This window comes from Pseudochaenichthys georgianus, chromosome 18 (assembly GCF_902827115.2).
Source record: "Pseudochaenichthys georgianus chromosome 18, fPseGeo1.2, whole genome shotgun sequence".
Taxonomy (NCBI): Eukaryota; Metazoa; Chordata; class Actinopteri; order Perciformes; family Channichthyidae; genus Pseudochaenichthys; species Pseudochaenichthys georgianus.
In genome coordinates this window covers 9,293,848-9,313,629 of record NC_047520.1, presented here as the reverse complement: position 1 = coordinate 9,313,629, position 19,782 = coordinate 9,293,848, and the positions used below count along the sequence as shown (strand labels likewise).

Here is a 19,782-nt window from a genome sequence, read left to right as displayed (position 1 = left end):
GCTTATATAAAATACAATGAGGCTTTTTATTTTTCTTATCAAGAGAATAGAGTTGTCGCATTTGGCTTCTTAACTTTTTCTTCCTCACATATTAACTTGTAATCTGAAATATCTTTATTGCAGGTAATCAGTAAATTCAGTAAGTACAAAGCCGCAATAGAGGACTATTTTTACCGTCATGCCATGAGTCACATGACATCCTAACACGGACGTCCTGTTCACTTCTGACCATAGATTGAAACACTTCGTTGTTCCTGTATTTATGACAGTGGTGGTTGGTTGGTATCTGCTCATCTAATCAATCGGACAAACAAGACATCAATTAGATAAGATAGTGGCTATTCTGAAAGTATTGCTTCATCAGGTGGAGGATGTTGAAATATTAAAAGCATTTGCACATTAGCCCCATCTATATAGACCACACATTAACGATAAGTGCCATATTCATGCTGATGTATCCATGAGTGACCTATGTTTGTGTTTGTGACCCATTAAGCTTTAGTAGCTTAGCCGCAGGAGCACCACAAAGTCTGTGTGTCATACTTGAGTATTTCTATTTACTGTATACTTCTACTCCGCTACATTTCTTAAACACTGATAGTTGTACATATAGAAACACATTATATACTATGGTACAACGCAGTAATGTAGTAGGCTACTAACAGTACATTTCAAGAATCTAAATATGGTCCACATCTATCGAAAAAACTACAATACTTTAATGCTCTCACATGTATAAAAAGAGGATAATATAGCATAATAATACAATAGCCTACTGTGAAAACATCCATTCTGCATAATGAGTATTTTGATACTTAAAGTACACTTAGAATTCATATTATTCTGAAATGGGACAAATTGTTTTTATACTTAAGTAAAGGATGTGAGTGTTATTTTCAGAATCATAATTCATGTAGTACTGATAGAGACAAAGTATCAAAACAGTATTAAGTAGTGAACATTATTTAGTAAAGTGATATATATATTAAAACATTAGAATACAAATAAATACACCTTGCAAGAATAAAAAAGGTAAGTAGCAGCATTATAAAAAATGTTTTTAAATAAGTGAAACAAGTAGAAAGTAATGGAGTAGCTGCAGAATGACAGTAGTAAATAAATACTAGTATACAGTATATATTGCTCAGTTTTTTGTGACACCATTGTTGTTACAGGTGTTGGATGGGGCAAAAATAAATAAGCAGCCAGTTTAAATAAAGGTTATTTGATTTAGCTTGAAGTCCAGTAATGTGGGCTTTGGAGTGGTTTGTTGTTCCCGTGAGTTCAACGACCCCCTTTTTTCTCGCGATAACTTGACAAAACTTGGGTTCCAACCTGATTGATGACGTTTCGTTCAGCCAGGCAATAATAACAGTGTGCGTGCAGCTCTCATGAACTCTGCTCTTCTCGCTTCTTTCGGCAACCGTGTTACAGTGAATTTAATGAATTCATAAAACATTAACAACACTTTTTTCAGCTGTGAAAGGTGACACAGTCCAATTCTGACCTCCTACAAACTGCAAAAAAGTCTTCTTCTGCAATGTCAGGCAAGTTTATTTATCAAACCTTCTCAGTAACACTTGACTTTTGATTCAGCTAAATGATAAATGCTAGCTAACCTTGTGTTTTTTAATCATGTTGGGCTTATTCTGTGCGCAGATAAAGTGAAAGAGCTCATTTCAAAGTGCCTGCAGGCCCGGGACATGGCTTACTGTCCGTACAGCCGCTTCCCTGTCGCTGCCGCAATTTTGACAGCAGATGGCGCTATAATCACAGGTAATAACCATAGGCAGGGGTGTCAAACTCAAATACACAGTGGGCCAAAATAAAAAATTCGGTACTAGTCGAGGGCCGGACTGGTTCAATGTTTATTGCAAAACGTATTGAAATGAACTTATTGCACATATTAAACCTGGAACTAACAAAGCTTAAATTATTGCCTACAAAAACAATATTAAACATTAAATAATCAGTTGCATTAATTTCTTATGGCTCTATCTGCAGCTTTTCCGGAGTCATTTCTTATTATTACATACAATATACCGGCGGGCCAGATCTAATAGTAATTAGAAATTATCCTGCGGGCCGAAATTAAATCCACCAAGGGCCTGATTTGGCCCCCGGGCCTTGAGTTTGACACATGTGCCTAGTGGCGTTTTTATATGTACAAAAGTGGTGGGGCACAAAAAACTTAGATGTCTATATATAAGCTTCTGCAGTGAGGTTCATGGCTGGTGAGGCACATGGCACTGACTCTTCAGGTTTACAAATATTATATTTTGACCTAAATCAAAATATAATATTATTTTCAAAAGCTTTTTTTGTCTGATGCTTCAATTAATTTTAAACAGACAGTTCAACAAAAGGATACCCAACAAATGTAATTGTATCATTTAAATATTGAATTGTTCTCTCTTAGTAAGATCCCATTTTCAATCAAATTGCAGTCTTACCTTGACATGAAGATGAAGTCCATTTGCCTATCCTTCTGGACAAAAATCTCTATTACTTTTTTGTAAAAGTCCTCCTTATCTTCTTGTAGTTTCAAAAGTCTATCATAAATCTAATCTAATCAATAGATTTATGATTCGAAAATTATAAAAGTAGGGTAGACATGTGGATATTATCCGGCTGAACAAAACGTGCATTTATCTAACAGGTTTGTTTCCCACAGATCTTATTTTGAGATATTTTCTAAAATCCTATGGAGAAATCTCATTGCTTTTTTGTCGAGGGAAGTCATGCGCAGTTTACTTCCGGGTTTTAGGACGCGTCACTGCAGCTCTCTCGTCTCCTCTTCACACACCACACTTTTCGCGGCACACGTACTTACAGCCAATCAGCTCTGAATTATGTGAGATGACGTATGGTGGGGATGGCAGCACAATGCCCCTCTGGTCATTATTTTTTGCCACACACATTAAATAGGACAATACTCTGAGCATGCGCAGTGTAGTTTTTACAGTCACCATTGATTTAACAGGGAGAGGGAGGGGCAGGATCGGGTTTTGTCCCACATGGCTCTAAACAGCTCAATAGGCACACACGGTAGACACTAATTAGAAGAGCACAGACTAGAACAGCAATGTACAGACGAATCAGATGATTAAACATGATCTTAAAATATATTTTATATTTTTTTTTTATTTTTTTTTTTTAATCATTATTTGTAATACTTTCTGTTGACACTAGGTGGGGCTGTGCCCCACATGCCCCTAATGACCAGTCGCCATGATGTACCATAGAGTGTATAAAGGTGATAACCATAGACTGTATATATAAGGTGATAAACATAGACTGTATATATAAGGTGATAACTGATAACCATAGACTGTATATATAAGGTGATAACCATAGACTGTATATAAGGTGATAACCATAGACTGTTTATATAAGGTGATAACCATAGACTGTATATAAGGTGATAACCATAGACTGTATATAAAGATAATAACAAATAAGTGCACACATCAGAACTAACTGAGGACTGGAGGTACAATGGTGGAAAGTAACGTACTTAACACAATAACAATAATAGACTAATAAGGTTGCCACAAACTGTGTTTTTCCTGAGAAGCATACTTTTGACTCTCTTTTTAAATTAAACTTTCTCAGCATTAATCTCAAAGCTCTTTAAAGTTTCAAGTAATGTTGGTGTATTCATTATTTAGTACTTAATGTGTGTTTTTCTCCCTCATTGTTTATGCAGTAGTATGTATGGTTTTCTTATTTTAACATATCGATACTATGCATCTGTTCTCTTACTCCTTTCCTTATTTTATCTTATCTTATTTTATTTTTTACAGCAAAATTCTGATGGGATTTACAATGTATTGTCATGCCGTACACGAGATCACCTAAATGAATGTAAAATAGTTAAAAATAGCTCCAGCTCAACCAAACTACACAAAGGCATGATGAGTATTTCTATTTTTATGAAATGAAGGAGAAAGAGAGAATAATGTATACATGCAAACAACAAAGAATAGTTTGTTCAACTCATAAAAGAATAAATGTATATATAATTAAGAAAAGACCAAAGAAAACAGCTACATTTTAAAGATTAAAACACTTATTTCCATAGAGAAAAATAGTCCAGAGTCTGAGTGTGTGTGTGTGTGTGTGTGTGTGTGTGTGTGTGTGTGTGTGTGTGTGTGTGTGTGTGTGTGTGTGTGTGTGTGTGTGTGTGTGTGTGTGTGTGTGTGTGTGTGTGTGTGTGTGTGTGTGTGTGTGTGTGTGTGTGTGTGCGTGTGTGTTCTCAGGCTGTAATGTGGAGAACGCCTCCTACGGTCTGACAGTGTGTGCTGAGCGGACGGCCATCCAGCGGGCCGTAGTGGAAGGATACAGAAAGTTCACTGCCATCGCTGTGACATGGTGAGAGACATTTTAATGAATTTGATGATACATTAAGAGTTTAATACAGCACATGTTATGATGACATTCCTCTCTTCTATGCAGTGATATCAAAGACCGCTTTGTTGGGCCGTGTGGGGCCTGTCGACAGGTTCTTATGGAGGTGAGACACACATATCTACTCTAAAATATATTAAATACATTACACTTTTTCAAGTTATTTACAATATAATTTTATTTTACATATAATATTCTCTAAAATATACATTAAAAAACATCTGTTGGGAAAATATATCTCCCATTTAAATACATTCTAGAAAAAATGTCTATATCTTAAAACAAAAAATAAATATCAGTGTGCTATAAACAAGAAAACTTAATTCGGAGAAATATTTGTTGGCATTTGTTAAATGTCAAAATATTTCCAAATCATCTTTAAGGATTGAATTACAGATAAAGATGACTTGATAAAAGGGGATGTCACATCTGCATTTCACAGGCATGTTAAACATTGATACTAATAACAGCACAGTAAAAAGTAATAGCTTTCTCTTATAGGCCAGATAAGTTCAGTAAATAAAGTTAAGGCGGGGTACTGTGTTTTTCCATCAATCATCACACAACTTAAAGTAGTTTAAAGGTGTCGGATGTAGTCATTTAACAACAACGTTTTCTGTGCATGAAATATATTAAAAATACATGAATTATGTGTTCGGCATTCAGGTTTTAAGCTTAAGGAGAGTTAACAGAATGAATAAAAAATGTAGGTACATTTTGGGTGTCTGTGGCCTAGTATATGAGTTGGGCCTCAGTGTTATATAAATCCGGGCTATGACCTTTAATGTTGTTTCTTTCTCCTTCCCTACTTTGCTTCTTTTCTCTCTTTCAGTTTGGATCGGACTGGATTGTATACTTGACCAAACCAGATGGATCCTACAAAGAAACCAGCCTCCTTGAACTGTTGCCTCTGGCCTTTTCCCCGGCCCACCTCGCAAAGAACTGATGAAGCCTCGGCAGCAAAGAACTACATTTGTAGTGCCTTATTCGTACTTATTTAGCAGCTATGTCTCTTGAATTATGTTATGGAAACACTGCAATTTAGGAAAAAATAAAACATTTTAACTCCTAAACATGTGTGTGATGATGATGATTATTAATATGCAGAGGTGTAAGTAAGTAGATTTACTCAAGTACTGTACAGTACAGTTTGTACTTCACTAAAGGTCAGAGGTATATTGTGTACTTTACTCTACTGCATGTATTTAATTCACTTAAGTTACTTTGCAGATCTGGATTAATAATGTCAAATATAATCGGCACTTAAATAAGACTTTAGGGGGTTAAATTGGGCCGGGGCTGTCCGGGGCTCAGCCCCAGCACATAGGACGATGCTCTGACGTCATCACCCTCGCTCATTTGTCATTTGCTTAAGCCATATGTTAAAACATCTCTCGTTCTTAAAATAGACTTTATTTAGGGTCGATATGTGTTGACTTTACTTTAAAATAGCAGATCTCTGTGACAGGATATCGTTTTTCCGCTTAGTGAACGCTGCAGCACCGTGGCTTCTTCGTGCAGAGAGTCTGCAGTGGTGTGTGTGTGTGTGTGTGTGTGTGTGTGTGTGTGTGTGTGTGTGTGTGTGTGTGTGTGTGTGTGTGTGTGTGTGTGTGTGTGTGTGTGTGTGTGTGTGTGTGGGTGCGTGTGTGCAGAGAGTCTGCAGCGGTATCGCCAAACCCCCGACACGTCTTGTAACACGGAGCCCGTTTCATACACCATCAGGGCCGGTTCTAACCAATTTGCTGCCCTATAGGCGAGATTTTAGCTGGCAGAAAATCGTTCAGTAGAAAAGATAAAAGTATCCAAGGAATACACAATAAAATATTTGACAAATAAATGAAAAATCTCTACAAAAGACCAATACACTACAAAAACAGAAACGTATTGACATAGGTAATATACATCAAAAAGGCTTCAAATGTATTCAGTATTGTATGAACATGTTTTAATTGGGGTGTGGACGTTACATCCTTTAGGGGGGTCCGGGGGTATGCCCCCCCGGGAAGAAATGTTTGAAAATGTAAAGTAAAAGGCTTCAATCTGGTGCACTTTATGCACACATTACTAGACTAGCTCTAGGGGGTACAACTCTAAACACCCATATGAAAAAGATCGGTTTACATTTTAATAACCAAATATGTGAACATAACCAATAACCTACCATAACCAATAACAAATAAATGTAACTTATTTTATTTGTGTTGTTCATTTATATCTTATTTTACCTATAGATAACATTTATGCATATTTTTTTTACTCCCAAGTTTTAAACGATATTTTTGGTTTACTGTCCTGTAGTATGCATTGAAATGATTTCAAACCTGTTTATCCTAATAATTATAAAGGAGTGCCTTGTAAATATTTGTTTACATAAATTGCATTTATCTCTCTTGCTCGCTCCCACGCCCACTTTGGCTGTGAGCTGCGGTCCTGCGGACGCCTGATAAGCCAACACCCCCCACTTTCATCACTTACAGCGCCCATCGTACAGGGCAAATGAAAAGTGTAACCGGGGTGAAAAGGGTGTTACATTTACTTAATTATGAATGTTGTTACATCAAGGCCGCAAATTAGGATGAGCGCAAACAGTCAACAATGGTTTTTTCCCTCCCAGAGCTGCCAGCGCAGCGCCCCCCCCAGATCTGGCGCCCTAGGCGACCGCCTATGCCAAAATCCGGCCCTGTACACCATGCTAAATGTATGTCTGCATAAATCTCAGTTATGATCGGTCATAATAACACAGAATTTGTAGTACTTTCTATTTTTATTGTGACATTTGGTGGCATCAATGTGTGCATTTGATACAGATAATGGAGCAGTTGCTTTAGGGCCACAGTGTAGGCCTATATCCCTCAAGGTCAAATAATGAGATCCTCGACCTCCGCCCCCCTCTCGCACCTCCACACGGAGCCCCCCCCACATATCAAATCCCAATTTAACCCCTGATAACATTCACAAGCTACCCTGAAGCTTACAATTTGATAAAAACTAGCTGCACCTTTACCAGCTTTGATAAATACATCATTAACGCAAGGATAATTATAATCAAATCATATTATATATATTATTCTGAAATGGACAAATCTGAATAATAAGTAGTTTTACTTTTGGTACTTTAAGTATATTTTGATGCTAATACTTTTGAACTTTTACTTAGAAACATTTCGAATGCAGGACATTTATTTGTAATAGTGTATTCCTACTCTCTGGTTCTTCTACTTTTACTTAACAACAACATTAGTACTTCTCCCACTTCTGGATTATTATGGTTTTATTACTTTAAAGAAGATGTTTCTAGAAAGTGAGCTCTAACGGAAAGTGTATACACTGTAGCCAGCCAGAAACTGTTGAGCATGTTTTACTGCTTTGCAGGAAATATAGTACTCAGAGAAATGTGCTTTTCCAGACACTCAAGAAAGCAAAATTCCATGACTTGTCGCTATCAGGGCTGTTCGGGAAAAAATCAGGCAATATATATTGTGAGATTATTACGTTTCTAAGAGAAATTGATAAATTTAATAATCTAAAGTTTTGGTTCTTTGTTTTGTTTCTTTTGTTTATTGTTTTCTGCATAGTCTCTTGTCCACACTCCAGTCCAGTTGATGGCGGTAATGCACCTAAAAGTTGGTTTGCCAACCGCCAATAAACACTAAAGAAGAAGAAGAAGAAGTGAGCTCTCACAGCCGTGTGACGTAGTAAAGTGGGAGGAGTCTAAAGCTGTTTCCGGAAACATGGAGGCTGTAGTGAGCGATGTGGTGGCTCCCGAAGATCTTTTAGTAAGTTGTAAACTCTTTAAACATCATTACATATAATTATGAAAGCATAAAGGACATTCATGATGTCCTCACAATACATGGTCACTCGTTTAAAGCTGAAACTTTGCTTGTAAATCCACGTTTCGAGAGATACGTTGTCGCGTCACCAGCTAGCTAATGCTAACAGTTATGTTTGACATTTAAAACAAGTCACAGTGACATCGTTATTTCCGCTCATATACGTTACGACTCATTCTGGTAACGGTAAGATAATGACATGTGCTTTATTTTTAAACGTAAAGCACACAGCTATTCTTCTTGTGAAATATTAAATAATGAGAACATCCTTTGTCAAAACAAACACAACACAATACATGACATGTGATGTTAGCTAAGCAATGTGTTTATGTTCACTGCCTTTCTGCACAGATGATTAAATTAAATTAAATACAGTTGTGATATAACTAAGTACATTTACACAAGTACTATACTTGGATGTACTTTACTTGAGTTTTTTCACATTATCCTACTTTATACTTTTACATTACTACATTTTGTAGTAATGTTTTTACTATAATACATTCATTTAAAAATATGTATTTACTACCTACTTTGCCTTTTTAGATTAGAAATACACAATTTAAATCAAATAATACATTATTATATACTGTTATAGTCAAAAGCTACCCAGTAGTAATTAAAATAAACCCCATGTATACCAAGTGTAACATTGAAGTGATGATGGGATTATTGCATTAAAAAATATATAATTCAATCATTTAAAAATATATGGTGCTTAAATGTGCCTTAAATCGAGCTTTTACTTTTGGTACTTCAAGTATATTTTGGTGCCAATACTTGTGTACTTTTACTTAAGAGCAATTTTGAATGCAGGACTTTTACTTGTAACAGAGTGTGTTTACATTGTAGTATTGCTACTTTTACTTGAGTTAGTAATCTGAGTGCTTCTTCCACTGCTGATTTAAATATGCAACAAATTCTAATCTGGCGTCGCTTCATTTCTGCTTTGTTTAATGATAGAAGTTCGAGAAGAAGTATAACAGTGAGCTGGTGAAGGGAGCCGTCTCCAGAGAAACTAAGTTTGAGTATGCTTGGTGTCTGATCCGGAGCAAATACACAGACGACATCAAGAAGGGAATTGTGCTCTTGGAAGGTGCGTAAAATACACAGTGTAGACTAATAGTGGATGTTTAATGCTGATGTTGACATGTGAAATTTAATAAACTGAATTTATTGGACATGGATCCTTTGAATGTCTGGTCATTATGTCAAGTTATTAATACTATATACATATATTGTTTATTCACTTCTGAGTGTTACCGGCTTATATAGCAGAACTCATCCATCGCTACACCCCAGCCAGACCTTTAAGTTCTGCTGACCAGCTGCTGCTGATAGTGCCCAAGACCAAGCTAAAAACCCGAGGGCACCGAGCCTTCGCAGCAGCTGGCCCTAGGCTCTGGAACACCCTGCCCCTCCACGTGAGGTCGGCCCAGACCCTAGGGGTTTTTAAATCAACACTAAAAACTCACCTCTTGTCCCTGGCCTTCTAGTCAGAGCGGAGCACGACTCCTGACATTTCCCTGTGTTTGATTTTTATATTTGCTGTTGTAATTTATTGTCTTCTGTTTGCGATTGTAGTAATGTGTTGTTTATTATTTGCATGTGCAATATGTGCTATATAAATAAAACCTGATTTGATTTGATTACTGAGAACATATCATACAGAGAAAATGACCCGTTTATTCGCATAATGAGGATTTGTGGTAACATATTAGCGTCCATGTTTTCCTAATTTCATCTGAATTTTTTTGTCTTAGAACTTGTTCAGAAAGCATCAAAGGACGATTCTCGGGACTTCCTGTTCTACCTTGCAGTGGCCAAATACAGACTCAAAGTAAGTGTCAATACTAGAGTCACAACAATGGTAACATTATTACATTTGGAGGTTTATGTTATCGATAGCATTTCTTTCCATTCCAAATTATTTAAAAAAAATTAAGATTGTAGCATGCTTACAATATTTATCGCAGCCCTCCCATTTGATCACATCATTTAAAATGTTCATGCTTTTCTTCCAGGAATATGAGAAAGCTCTGAAGTACATCCGAACTCTCCTAAAGAACGAACCGGGGAACAAGCAGGCTCAGGATCTGGAGAAACTCATCGATAAAGCTTTAAAGAAAGGTACAAACCAATCTCATTCCTATCATATTACCAACATTGATTTCACCCGGTTATTTGAGTCTCAAGCCACAATGCTGACATTCACATGTTGTCATCTAGACGGCTTGGTTGGCATGGCGATCGTCGGGGGGATCAGTCTGGGTGTTGCTGGTCTGGCGGGCCTCATCGGTTTGGCCGTGGCCAAAGGTGCCAAATCCTAACATGGACATGGGACGACGTTTCATCTTTTTGCTGGACTGACAAATTGACCATTACCTGCATAAAAAAAAAAAAGTTTATTACTGGAGCTTGGCGGATGTAACATTTTGGTTTGGTTTGAATAATGCCAGTGAATAACCATATTGTAACAGGGTTGAGATTCACCCTACATATGCCATTACTTGTCTGTCTAATCACACCATAGCATGGCACTTTCTTATTATATGTGTAAATATATTGATGAATGATTATAGTAAAGGTGCAGCTCAATTTTCTGTAAATTCTAATTTAGTTTGCACCAAGTTCACATTTACATTAAGTAAATAATATCTTCCTAAAAGTGCAGTTGTGGCTTTGTAACAGTCTCTATTTGACTCCAATAATTGTAAAGAAAGTGTTATTGGTGAAGTGGGAGGTGTAGATTGTTATACCAAGCAGTGACAGTGCCATAATGCTGGTAGCAGATAAGCCCAGCTGCTGCTGAGGAGGCGAGGAGAGAGGGGTTGATTTTCAGTTGTTCTGAATGCTACGTTGAATTAAGGGACGCAACACACTCATTGAAGATGGATACCCTTTGCCATTTACCTGGTCTGCATATGAAGAATTGTTTTTCCATCTTGTTTAATAAACTGCTTTTGAACTGAGATTTGGGTCCTCTGGAAATGATTGTCGAGGCTTTCAGAGCGCAAAAACAAATGCTAATCGCGTCAGAAACAATCAAACAAAGTGACATACATGACTTTGCTGTCTCGCATCAAGTCATGAACAATTTGATCAAAATAGATGCCACATAAATGTCTAAGTGTTTCAGCACAAAAGTATATAATGTGGGAGCGTTGGCTCAATAACAAAGCATCATACTATACAAAGTCAAATATGTCACAATGTCTTTTGAATGTGTAATGCAGTACAAGGGACATTTGGCACATTGACATATGGCATATGATGCTTCTCTTTTATCTTTTAGTCTTTGTATTACTATCATTTATCTTGTATGTCGGTGATATGATTATTTACCATTTCAGGAGCTGAACATGACATTATACAAGATGCAATGACATTACAACATTGTATCATCTGCATAAACAGATACCCCCCCCCCTATGACATCACTATGTAACACTTAGGCTTCTATTGGCTAGCCCTCCAACACATTGTGCATGATAGGCTAAGGGGCGGGACATCTCTAAGTGGTTGACCAATCACAACAGAGCTGACCAGCTAACCAATCAGAGCAGACTGAGCTCTGGTTTCAGACAGAGGGTGAAAAGAGGTGCTGCAGCACAGGCAGTATGAGAACAATAAAGAGCTTTTTGAACATTGAAGCATGGAGACACGTCCCAGTAGAGCAGGGGTTCTCAAAGTTTTGTTGAGTGAGGGCCAATTTAAGTACCCAATATTGGATTGAGGGCCGCCCAAGAAAAAACGGAACACAAAATAATTCCAAAACAAATCCTTTCTTTATTGTACTAACCAATTACCGCAACTCGCGAGATGCCTAGTTGCCATGCAACCAGTAGTCTAGCAAACTTTCCACAAGCTGTCATTCATAATTTAGGAATGACAACCCAGGGGGGGCAGTTTTACCATTCTTAAATTCCATTCTAATTCTTACTAGATACAACCATGGAGGATTAAAATATAACGCATGCATTTCAGCCTGTCACATTAACTATCGCGGGCTGCCAGAAACATTTCCGCGGGCCGCACTTTGAGAACCCCTGCAGTAGAGACACTACATGCAGGTATGAGCGTAAAGGGGCCCCTTTAACTGTTACGAAACACCAGGAAACTTTTTTTTTTCATTTATGGGATCGATGTATTAGTCATTTTCAGAAGAATGTATTAATGAGGAAACAAAGTCCAATCCTTTTTTATTACCGTTATTTATTGTCTACTCAATTCACAATGAGGTTTTAGTGGACACTAAGAAAAAGCACAACGATCCTTATCTAAGTGTTTGAGTCTTTACGGCTAAAATAGGACGTACATGTTCAAGCAGAAAACGTGCCAGCCTTGTTCACTCGCTGCTGATCATCTTCACATTTTGACCCCCGTGTAGATTTGAGTATCTGGCACCGCTTTACGACGGGAAGGCTTATGGAGGTTATCAGTTGTGTGGGGTGTTATCAGCCTCGTGAGATGTTACTCATTAACCCACCCCGCAGGACCGAAACTCACCAGGGACAGATCAGTGAAAACAATAATCTTCTTTGGCGTGAAAGAGGTGGGTAAACAAAACGAGGAAAGGGTGGGTAAATGTCCCCAAATATGAATCCAACATCCAAATAGATGAGGAGAGAATAACGAAAGCTGTAATCACCCAGGTCTCGTCCCTTGTGCTGTTTTAACACAGTTTAACGTCAATGATTCATAAACGCCAGTGTAATTCACATCAGCTTCAGTGAGTTTGAGTTATGAGGGCCAATGTTCATCACAAGGCTGAGAGGTATAATGTGTAATCACCATAAAGAAGGGGAATACGTCTGGAACACGGTGTCTTCTTTCAACTACACCCTGTACTGTTTGGATGTCATCACACAGAACACACAGTACTGTATAACCCAGGAACACAGCGCTTTACTGTCTGTCGCTTTATATTACTGCAGGCAGTGACGGACATACAGGCCGACAGTCATTTTCATCATTTTATGTGAAGTTAAAGTTTAATGTGTTCAAGGCTTTTTATTATTTCCTTCTTTCTTTTTATTGAGCTGATCGTATTCTTGGATAGTTTGAAGAGCAGTCCATTGACGACAGATAACCATGTATAGGGATAGTATAAAACTTGAAACAAATATTATGTGCTCTTAATGTTTGATAGACAATAGGAATGTTACCACATTTTAGTATAAAAAAGATGGTGGTTTAATCAGATTTATGACATGGTTTAGTTGAGCACGTGACACGTTGTTAATCCAGAACAGACCGCTGTCAATGATTTGTTGACCGTTGTTAAGGACGCTTACATCTGCAGAAAGAAGTTCGGTCGATTTAACTGTATACAGTTTGGCCGAAAAGCGACAACAACAACAAAAAAGCTTCGCGTCGGGCTCCTGACCGGACTGTCGGATGTTCTTTCCCCCATAATGACCGCTTCGCTGCACATTATCCCTTACTTGATTGACAGTTACTTGCTGTTATAAATTGCCCAGCAACCGTCATCATTCAAATCTTGCTGCATTATGATTGGTGAAAGGAGTATAATGCATTACATTGTTTTTAAATAGACTCCACCCACCGCCCAATGAAAAATGAAATCTCTCGTTTGAAACAACCAAAAATGTAAAATGTCTTAAGAAATGTGTTCATGTTGGACACCATGCTAATAGTAATACGTCTATTTATGAACATGTGTTTTTAAAGCACATTTTAACTTGTATTACTCTAAATGACCTTTATGTAACAATACCCTAATATGCATGTGGATTTATTTATCGATAATATACGTATGTTCATAAATTCTTTCCCACGAAAAATTGCTGACACACTGTCCACATTTCAGGATTTAAAGCCTTTTACTAGAGTTATAGGGTTATATATTAATTAGCAACTGCTTCTATCTCTTAACTTTTATTGAAAATGTTCTTATATTGTTGTTCATATTTATTCCTTTTTTTGTTATTAAACCAGCACCCACGGACATTTTTTATTTACTTCTATATTTCTCTGCCTTCTTCCTCGATGCTGTGTGACAAGTCAATCCTGGAAAGCAAAAAGGAGAGGCTTCTGTCTAGGTATCCTTTAAAAAACTAAATCATTTGTTATTACAGACAAAGCCGTAAAGCGAGCTTTGCAAACAGCTCGGCAGTTAAATGAGATGTTTATGGTGGGCGAGGGTCCAGTTGTTTCTTTAGAGGAGCTCAGGTGGAGGTGAGGTAGACGAGGAAGACCAATGAGTTTAGATTTAGACTTACCTTCGTGGATGAAAACTCTGAAGTGAGATATCCATCCTGTCGGAATTCAAATATATAAATAGGTTTGAATAGACCTTCACAGTGTCCATGATGTCAGTACAATAATTCCTGCACAGATTAATTTATAAAATGGAAATTAAAAATCTAAACGAGAATTGGTTTGTCAATATAAAAAAGAAACAAAAATAGGATTTCTATTCAGTCAGCTCTATGAAAAATCTCTTGCTAATAACAAAATAAGACATTTAGCAGCTTCCTTTTCACTAGCCTGATTTCAGCATGTAAAAATATAGACTTTGATTTAACATTAACTTCACAAACGTTCCTTTTCCACGGCTTCAACTCCCACTTCCTTCCAGAAACCTGCCGGTGGTCTATTTCCCATCAACTGAATTACTTAGCGTTATTTCTTGACTAAAGCCGCGTTCACACTGCGGTACTTTTCCCACAAAGTTCATGCGAACTTACTTCATGATCGCGTTCACACCAAAAAGAGCCGGTACTAAAAGTAGTTCATGCGAACCTTTTTACCCCCTCGAAAGTCCCTGCTAGAGAGCAGGGACTTTCGAGCGGCTCTTTTTTGAGAAAAGAGCTATATTTCTGATTGGCTGGGCGGATTGCAAACCACGCCCCGTAAAACTCCCAAAAAGTTTTGTGAAGCCGCCATTTTATTATCCTCGCATTATTAGCATTAGCCCAGCGCAGAAACGCAGAGAGACTAACTTATGACAACACAAAATAAAACATGGGAGCGGTGGAGATGAGGAGGTGTCGGCGTTCTGGAGATTTACTCGGAAGGCTTCAGTAGAAGCTGCTGGGACTCCCAGCAGCTTCTACTGAAGCCAGTCCCCAACTCCGGGGACTTCCGGCCGGGGACTTTGGGCGGCAGTATACTCCGTGAAGTGGTTTGCGGCCTGCCAGTAAACCCCAAGCAGAAGAAGAAGAAGAAGTGACGTCAGCGGCTTCATTTGCCTAATCCACCCCCAGGGACTTTTTCTGGTGTGAACGCGATCTGTATTTAGTTCTTAGTTCGCATGAACTAAATTCGCATGAACCTTTGTGGGAAAAGTACCGCATACACAATCGTTTTCCTGGTTCACAAATCTCACCATCTCTAGACACATCAGGGCTGAAACGCAGGCTACGATATATCTTAATATTATCACTCTGCGCTGCGCAGCGCTGACCCAGCAGTTACCAGGAGGACAATTAATGAAGACACACAAATCACAGAAACTGGGTAACTTTGAACCTTTGTCAATGAGATGTAATCCAAGTTTCGGGCCTCAAATGTAACTGCTTTCATGTTGATACGTTTCCAAAATCTTGGGCGTGGCGCTAAGTCATGGTGACCTTGTGTTTTATGGCCTTGAGATTCAAAACCAAAACAATAAAACTGAAGTTGCAATCGCCTGGGTGGAATGTTATAGTACACCTACTTAATTACGGTACACACATTTAAAGTACTTTTAAGGTATTTCCATGTTATGCTACTTTATACGACTACTCTACTACATATCAGATGTATTTGTTTGTTTTTGCAGATTCAGATGATTGAAAACATACATATATCAGTTTATAAATTATTATCTTTCATTATAGGTTATACTAACCATCAGTAGGCTGTACTGTAGAGTAATTAAAGTGAGCTCTACCTTCACCAGGTGCAACATTAAAATACCATTACAACTAATTGTAATGTTATACTTACTCTACTTTTGGTTCTTTTATTACATTTTGAAGCTTATATTTTTGTAATTTAAGCAAGATTTTCCATACATGAGTTCTACTTTAAGTATACTTTTACACTGTAGTAGTGCTACTTCCACAAGTGCAATTGTCTTTGTTTAAAAAGTCCTGTTATTAATGTTGTTTTAAACGTGCTAATGATGTGAGGTTGACCATCAACGAAAAATAAACGTGGACAATGGCTAATAAACATGAACCGTGCCGCGCCATCAAGTGCGACTGATGACCATTGGACCCTGAGAGTGAGGCGATAAACACCTGCTCAGTTTCAGGGGTGTAAAATACATGAGAGAGAGAGAGCGTGTGAGGGGAGGGGGGAGGAGAGAAAGCGAGTCAGATAAATCATTATACATATCTGTGGAGCTGGACACATCTCCCAGTGGCACCATTGACACACTCTCACACACACTCATTGACTTTCAATCACACCAACATTGTTTTGTATCACCACATTGGATATACTTTTTGTGTGACTTCTGGACCAAAGAGGGGTCATGGATCCAATTGTGGAAGTAGTGGCGTTGATTTTGGGGTTCATTGGTTGGGTGATGGTTGGGATCACGCTGCCCAACCGGTACTGGAGGACCTCCACCGTGGACGGGAACGTCATCACCACCTCCACCATCTACGAGAACCTGTGGATGTCATGTGCCAGCGATTCAACCGGGGTCCACAACTGCAGGGAGTTCCCCTCGCTGCTCGCTTTGAATGGTATGTTGAACCAACAAAACACTTTAAAAACAACACTATTTAGGAACGCACAAAACATCCATTATAGATAATTGAAAGTAAAGAAACAAGAAGTTAACAGTGGTTTTATGACCTGTTAAAGTTCAATTTCAAGGTTTTACGAGTTCTTGAACACCTTAGACTTTTGCTCTGTTGAAGCTATAACGTTCCTTTTTTTCTGGCCATAACTTAATGATCCCTTTCAAGGCAGATGACAATTAAAATTGTGTGAATTTAATGGGGGGTTTTTTGGTCTTATTTCTGCTCTTCAGGTTACATCCAAGCGTCCCGTGCGTTGATGATCACATCCATAGTGTGTGGCACCTTTGGACTGTTGCTAGCCCTGATAGGAGTGCAGTGCTCCAAGGCTGGAGGGGAAAACTATGTTCTCAAAGGGAGGCTTGCTGGCACCGCTGGAGTCCTTTTCATATTTCAAGGTAACAAAGATAAGCAAAATGCATAAAACATTTTTTATTTTAGGGCAGATGAAATTAAGTTAATGTTATTTGACTTCCTAATACCTTATAGAAATTGGAATTTCTCCATAATGCTAATAAATGATGTTTTATTGCTTTTCAAAATCAATAGTCCTAGATTGTTCCTCCTTTCTTGACTGACTTTGAACTTCTGTATCTGGAATTTTCCCAGGTTCGTTCTCAATGATTAAAGAATATTTACTTTTTTTTTTCAAAAGGTCTGTGCACGTTGATCGCAGTGTCTTGGTATGCCTTCAACATCACACAGGAGTTCTTTAACCCTCTGCACGCCGGGACAAGGTAAGGTGGAGGTGGGGGTGATGTTGGTTGATGATGAAAGGTCTGATATGAAGCTGACTGACACTCTGTTGTGTGTCGCAGGTATGAAATAGGAGAAGGACTCTACATGGGATGGTGCTCCGCCGTGCTCGCCATCGCCGGAGGAGCCTGTCTCACTTGCTCCTGCCAAATGGGCACAGAGGAAAAATAGTGAGTTCATTTACTTCATATTATTATAATTGCCATACTTTTCTTATTATTATTTATTGGTGGATTTACTGTAAATTAATTACTTGTAACAATGTACGCATTGCTTTTCAACCATTTATATTGCGCTCTTGTTCCTCTGTACGCAAAATCATATTTGGAAATATAATGAAGAAAAAAAACATTCGTACCTAAAATGACTATATTTGATCAAATACAATACAACAATACAATTAAAATAAAGCTTAAATATAGTTATAAATAAATGTACAATTACAGTTTAGACAAAAAATAATAATTGTAGTCACAAAAGTTATTTTTACATGTTACAGATGTTTTATATTGTATATAAAAATAATGATGTGTGATGCATGTTTTGAGGACCTAAAGAACCTCTTAAATATATATTTGTTAAATTCATGGCCCTCTGGCGCCTTGCTGTGACAACACTTTATGAATTCACCTTAGGAACAACGTCTTCTATGGAAGTCATGAAGGAGCTCCTATTGGACATTATCACCTGGTGTGTTGTTAGAGCCCGCCCATCTTTGTTTCTCACAAATGGACAGTGTTGTATGGGCTCTATTTTAATGACCTTATATTTTTGTTGTACAAGATGAATGAGGCTATAAAAATATGCAATAACACAATAGTTGGGTAAAGAGGAAGTGGACTATAGGCATAATAAACAAATTGAAAGGGCGGACAAATGGGCTGGAAACGACACAAGGACGGCCCAAATTTCAACATAGTCTTCTATTAATTTTATATTGGAATATATCGTTTTCCCTGATGACATTTTGACATGCCACACAAAGTACAAATGTTAATGGTCAAATTAATGATGGCTGAATACCATTTAGCTGCTTCGGTTTCACAGACGTTTTTTCATCGTCATGTTTGTTCTTGTTTCGCAGCCGGTTGCCCTATCAAGCCAAGGGAACGGTATACTCTGGACCAGCACCAACCAGGAGTGTGGCTGCTAGTACGTACGGACGAAATGCTTACGTTTGAGCAGGATATGGACACTGAGCGTTGTCACCAAAACAAAAAGAATCTGAGCTAAAGTTTGTCAGTTTTTGTTGAAACATGTCCTGGTGTCAGCTTTTACACCTCTGATGGATATTTTTGTGTAAAAGCTAAAGGCCCATCCCCACCGACCTGTATATAATCACAATTTAAAGAGTGTATTCTGTAAAAATGACTGCATTGAAATGATTGCGAGTTGTAAAAAGGCTAAGCTTCCTATCACTGCGCAATTGTTTCTATTTATGTTTTCCTGATGATGTAAACTCATATACTTTTACATATAGTCACTTGTTTTCAGAGCGATTTAATCAATTGACAATCTGCAAACACATTTCTAGAAATGTGTTAAGGGGAAGGTCAAAACTGTTATAATACAGATATGTGTGTTGTTTTGTACAGTTTTATAGTGAAAGAGGGTCGTGGAAAAGTGATCTTTATTTTGTTTTTTTACGATAGCGCACAATAATAATGTTCTATTCCAAACATTTCTGTTTCACTTTGTGTTCCTGTAGTTATTTTGATGTGACACAATTAAATAAAGATATTTAAAAAGATGGTTATCAGATCAGATTTTTGGAAATGTAAGTTTACATTATACTATTTAGGTTATTTACAGCTGTCTAAAATGTTATATTTCCATTAAATAACAACTAATTACAAACGTAGGACAAAATATGATGCTGTGTTGTGTTTCATAATTAAAATATGTTGTGTCACAAATATATGTTACATCATTCTAAAATAATATGTCATAATGAGATTTGTAGTGACCGAGGATATTTATTGAAGTACTGTAACATATTTAAATACAACTTTCAGATACTT

The 19,782-nt window shown here is 37.7% G+C and overlaps 3 protein-coding genes across 3 annotated transcripts; all 3 read left to right on the top strand.

Moving 5' to 3' along the window:
- The first annotated feature begins 1,341 nt into the window (after positions 1 to 1,341).
- On the top strand, positions 1,342 to 5,483 carry LOC117463821 (cytidine deaminase). The gene is made up of 5 exons (XM_034106289.2): positions 1,342 to 1,547; positions 1,660 to 1,776; positions 4,263 to 4,374; positions 4,459 to 4,516; positions 5,243 to 5,483. The coding sequence occupies exons 1-5, from the start codon at positions 1,541 to 1,543 to the stop codon at positions 5,354 to 5,356; spliced, it is 408 nt and encodes a 135-aa protein (XP_033962180.1). The 5' UTR covers positions 1,342 to 1,540; the 3' UTR covers positions 5,357 to 5,483.
- A 2,599-nt stretch (positions 5,484 to 8,082) lies between these two features.
- fis1 (fission, mitochondrial 1) lies at positions 8,083 to 11,215 on the top strand. Its single transcript, XM_034106090.2, has 5 exons — positions 8,083 to 8,186; positions 9,207 to 9,339; positions 10,007 to 10,083; positions 10,268 to 10,373; positions 10,473 to 11,215. The coding sequence occupies exons 1-5, from the start codon at positions 8,142 to 8,144 to the stop codon at positions 10,571 to 10,573; spliced, it is 462 nt and encodes a 153-aa protein (XP_033961981.1). The 5' UTR covers positions 8,083 to 8,141; the 3' UTR covers positions 10,574 to 11,215.
- A 5,385-nt stretch (positions 11,216 to 16,600) lies between these two features.
- Positions 16,601 to 19,517, top strand: cldn15a (claudin 15a). Its single transcript, XM_034106279.2, has 5 exons — positions 16,601 to 16,948; positions 17,239 to 17,403; positions 17,661 to 17,742; positions 17,824 to 17,931; positions 18,846 to 19,517. The coding sequence occupies exons 1-5, from the start codon at positions 16,732 to 16,734 to the stop codon at positions 18,940 to 18,942; spliced, it is 669 nt and encodes a 222-aa protein (XP_033962170.1). The 5' UTR covers positions 16,601 to 16,731; the 3' UTR covers positions 18,943 to 19,517.
- Positions 19,518 to 19,782: the final 265 nt, after the last annotated feature.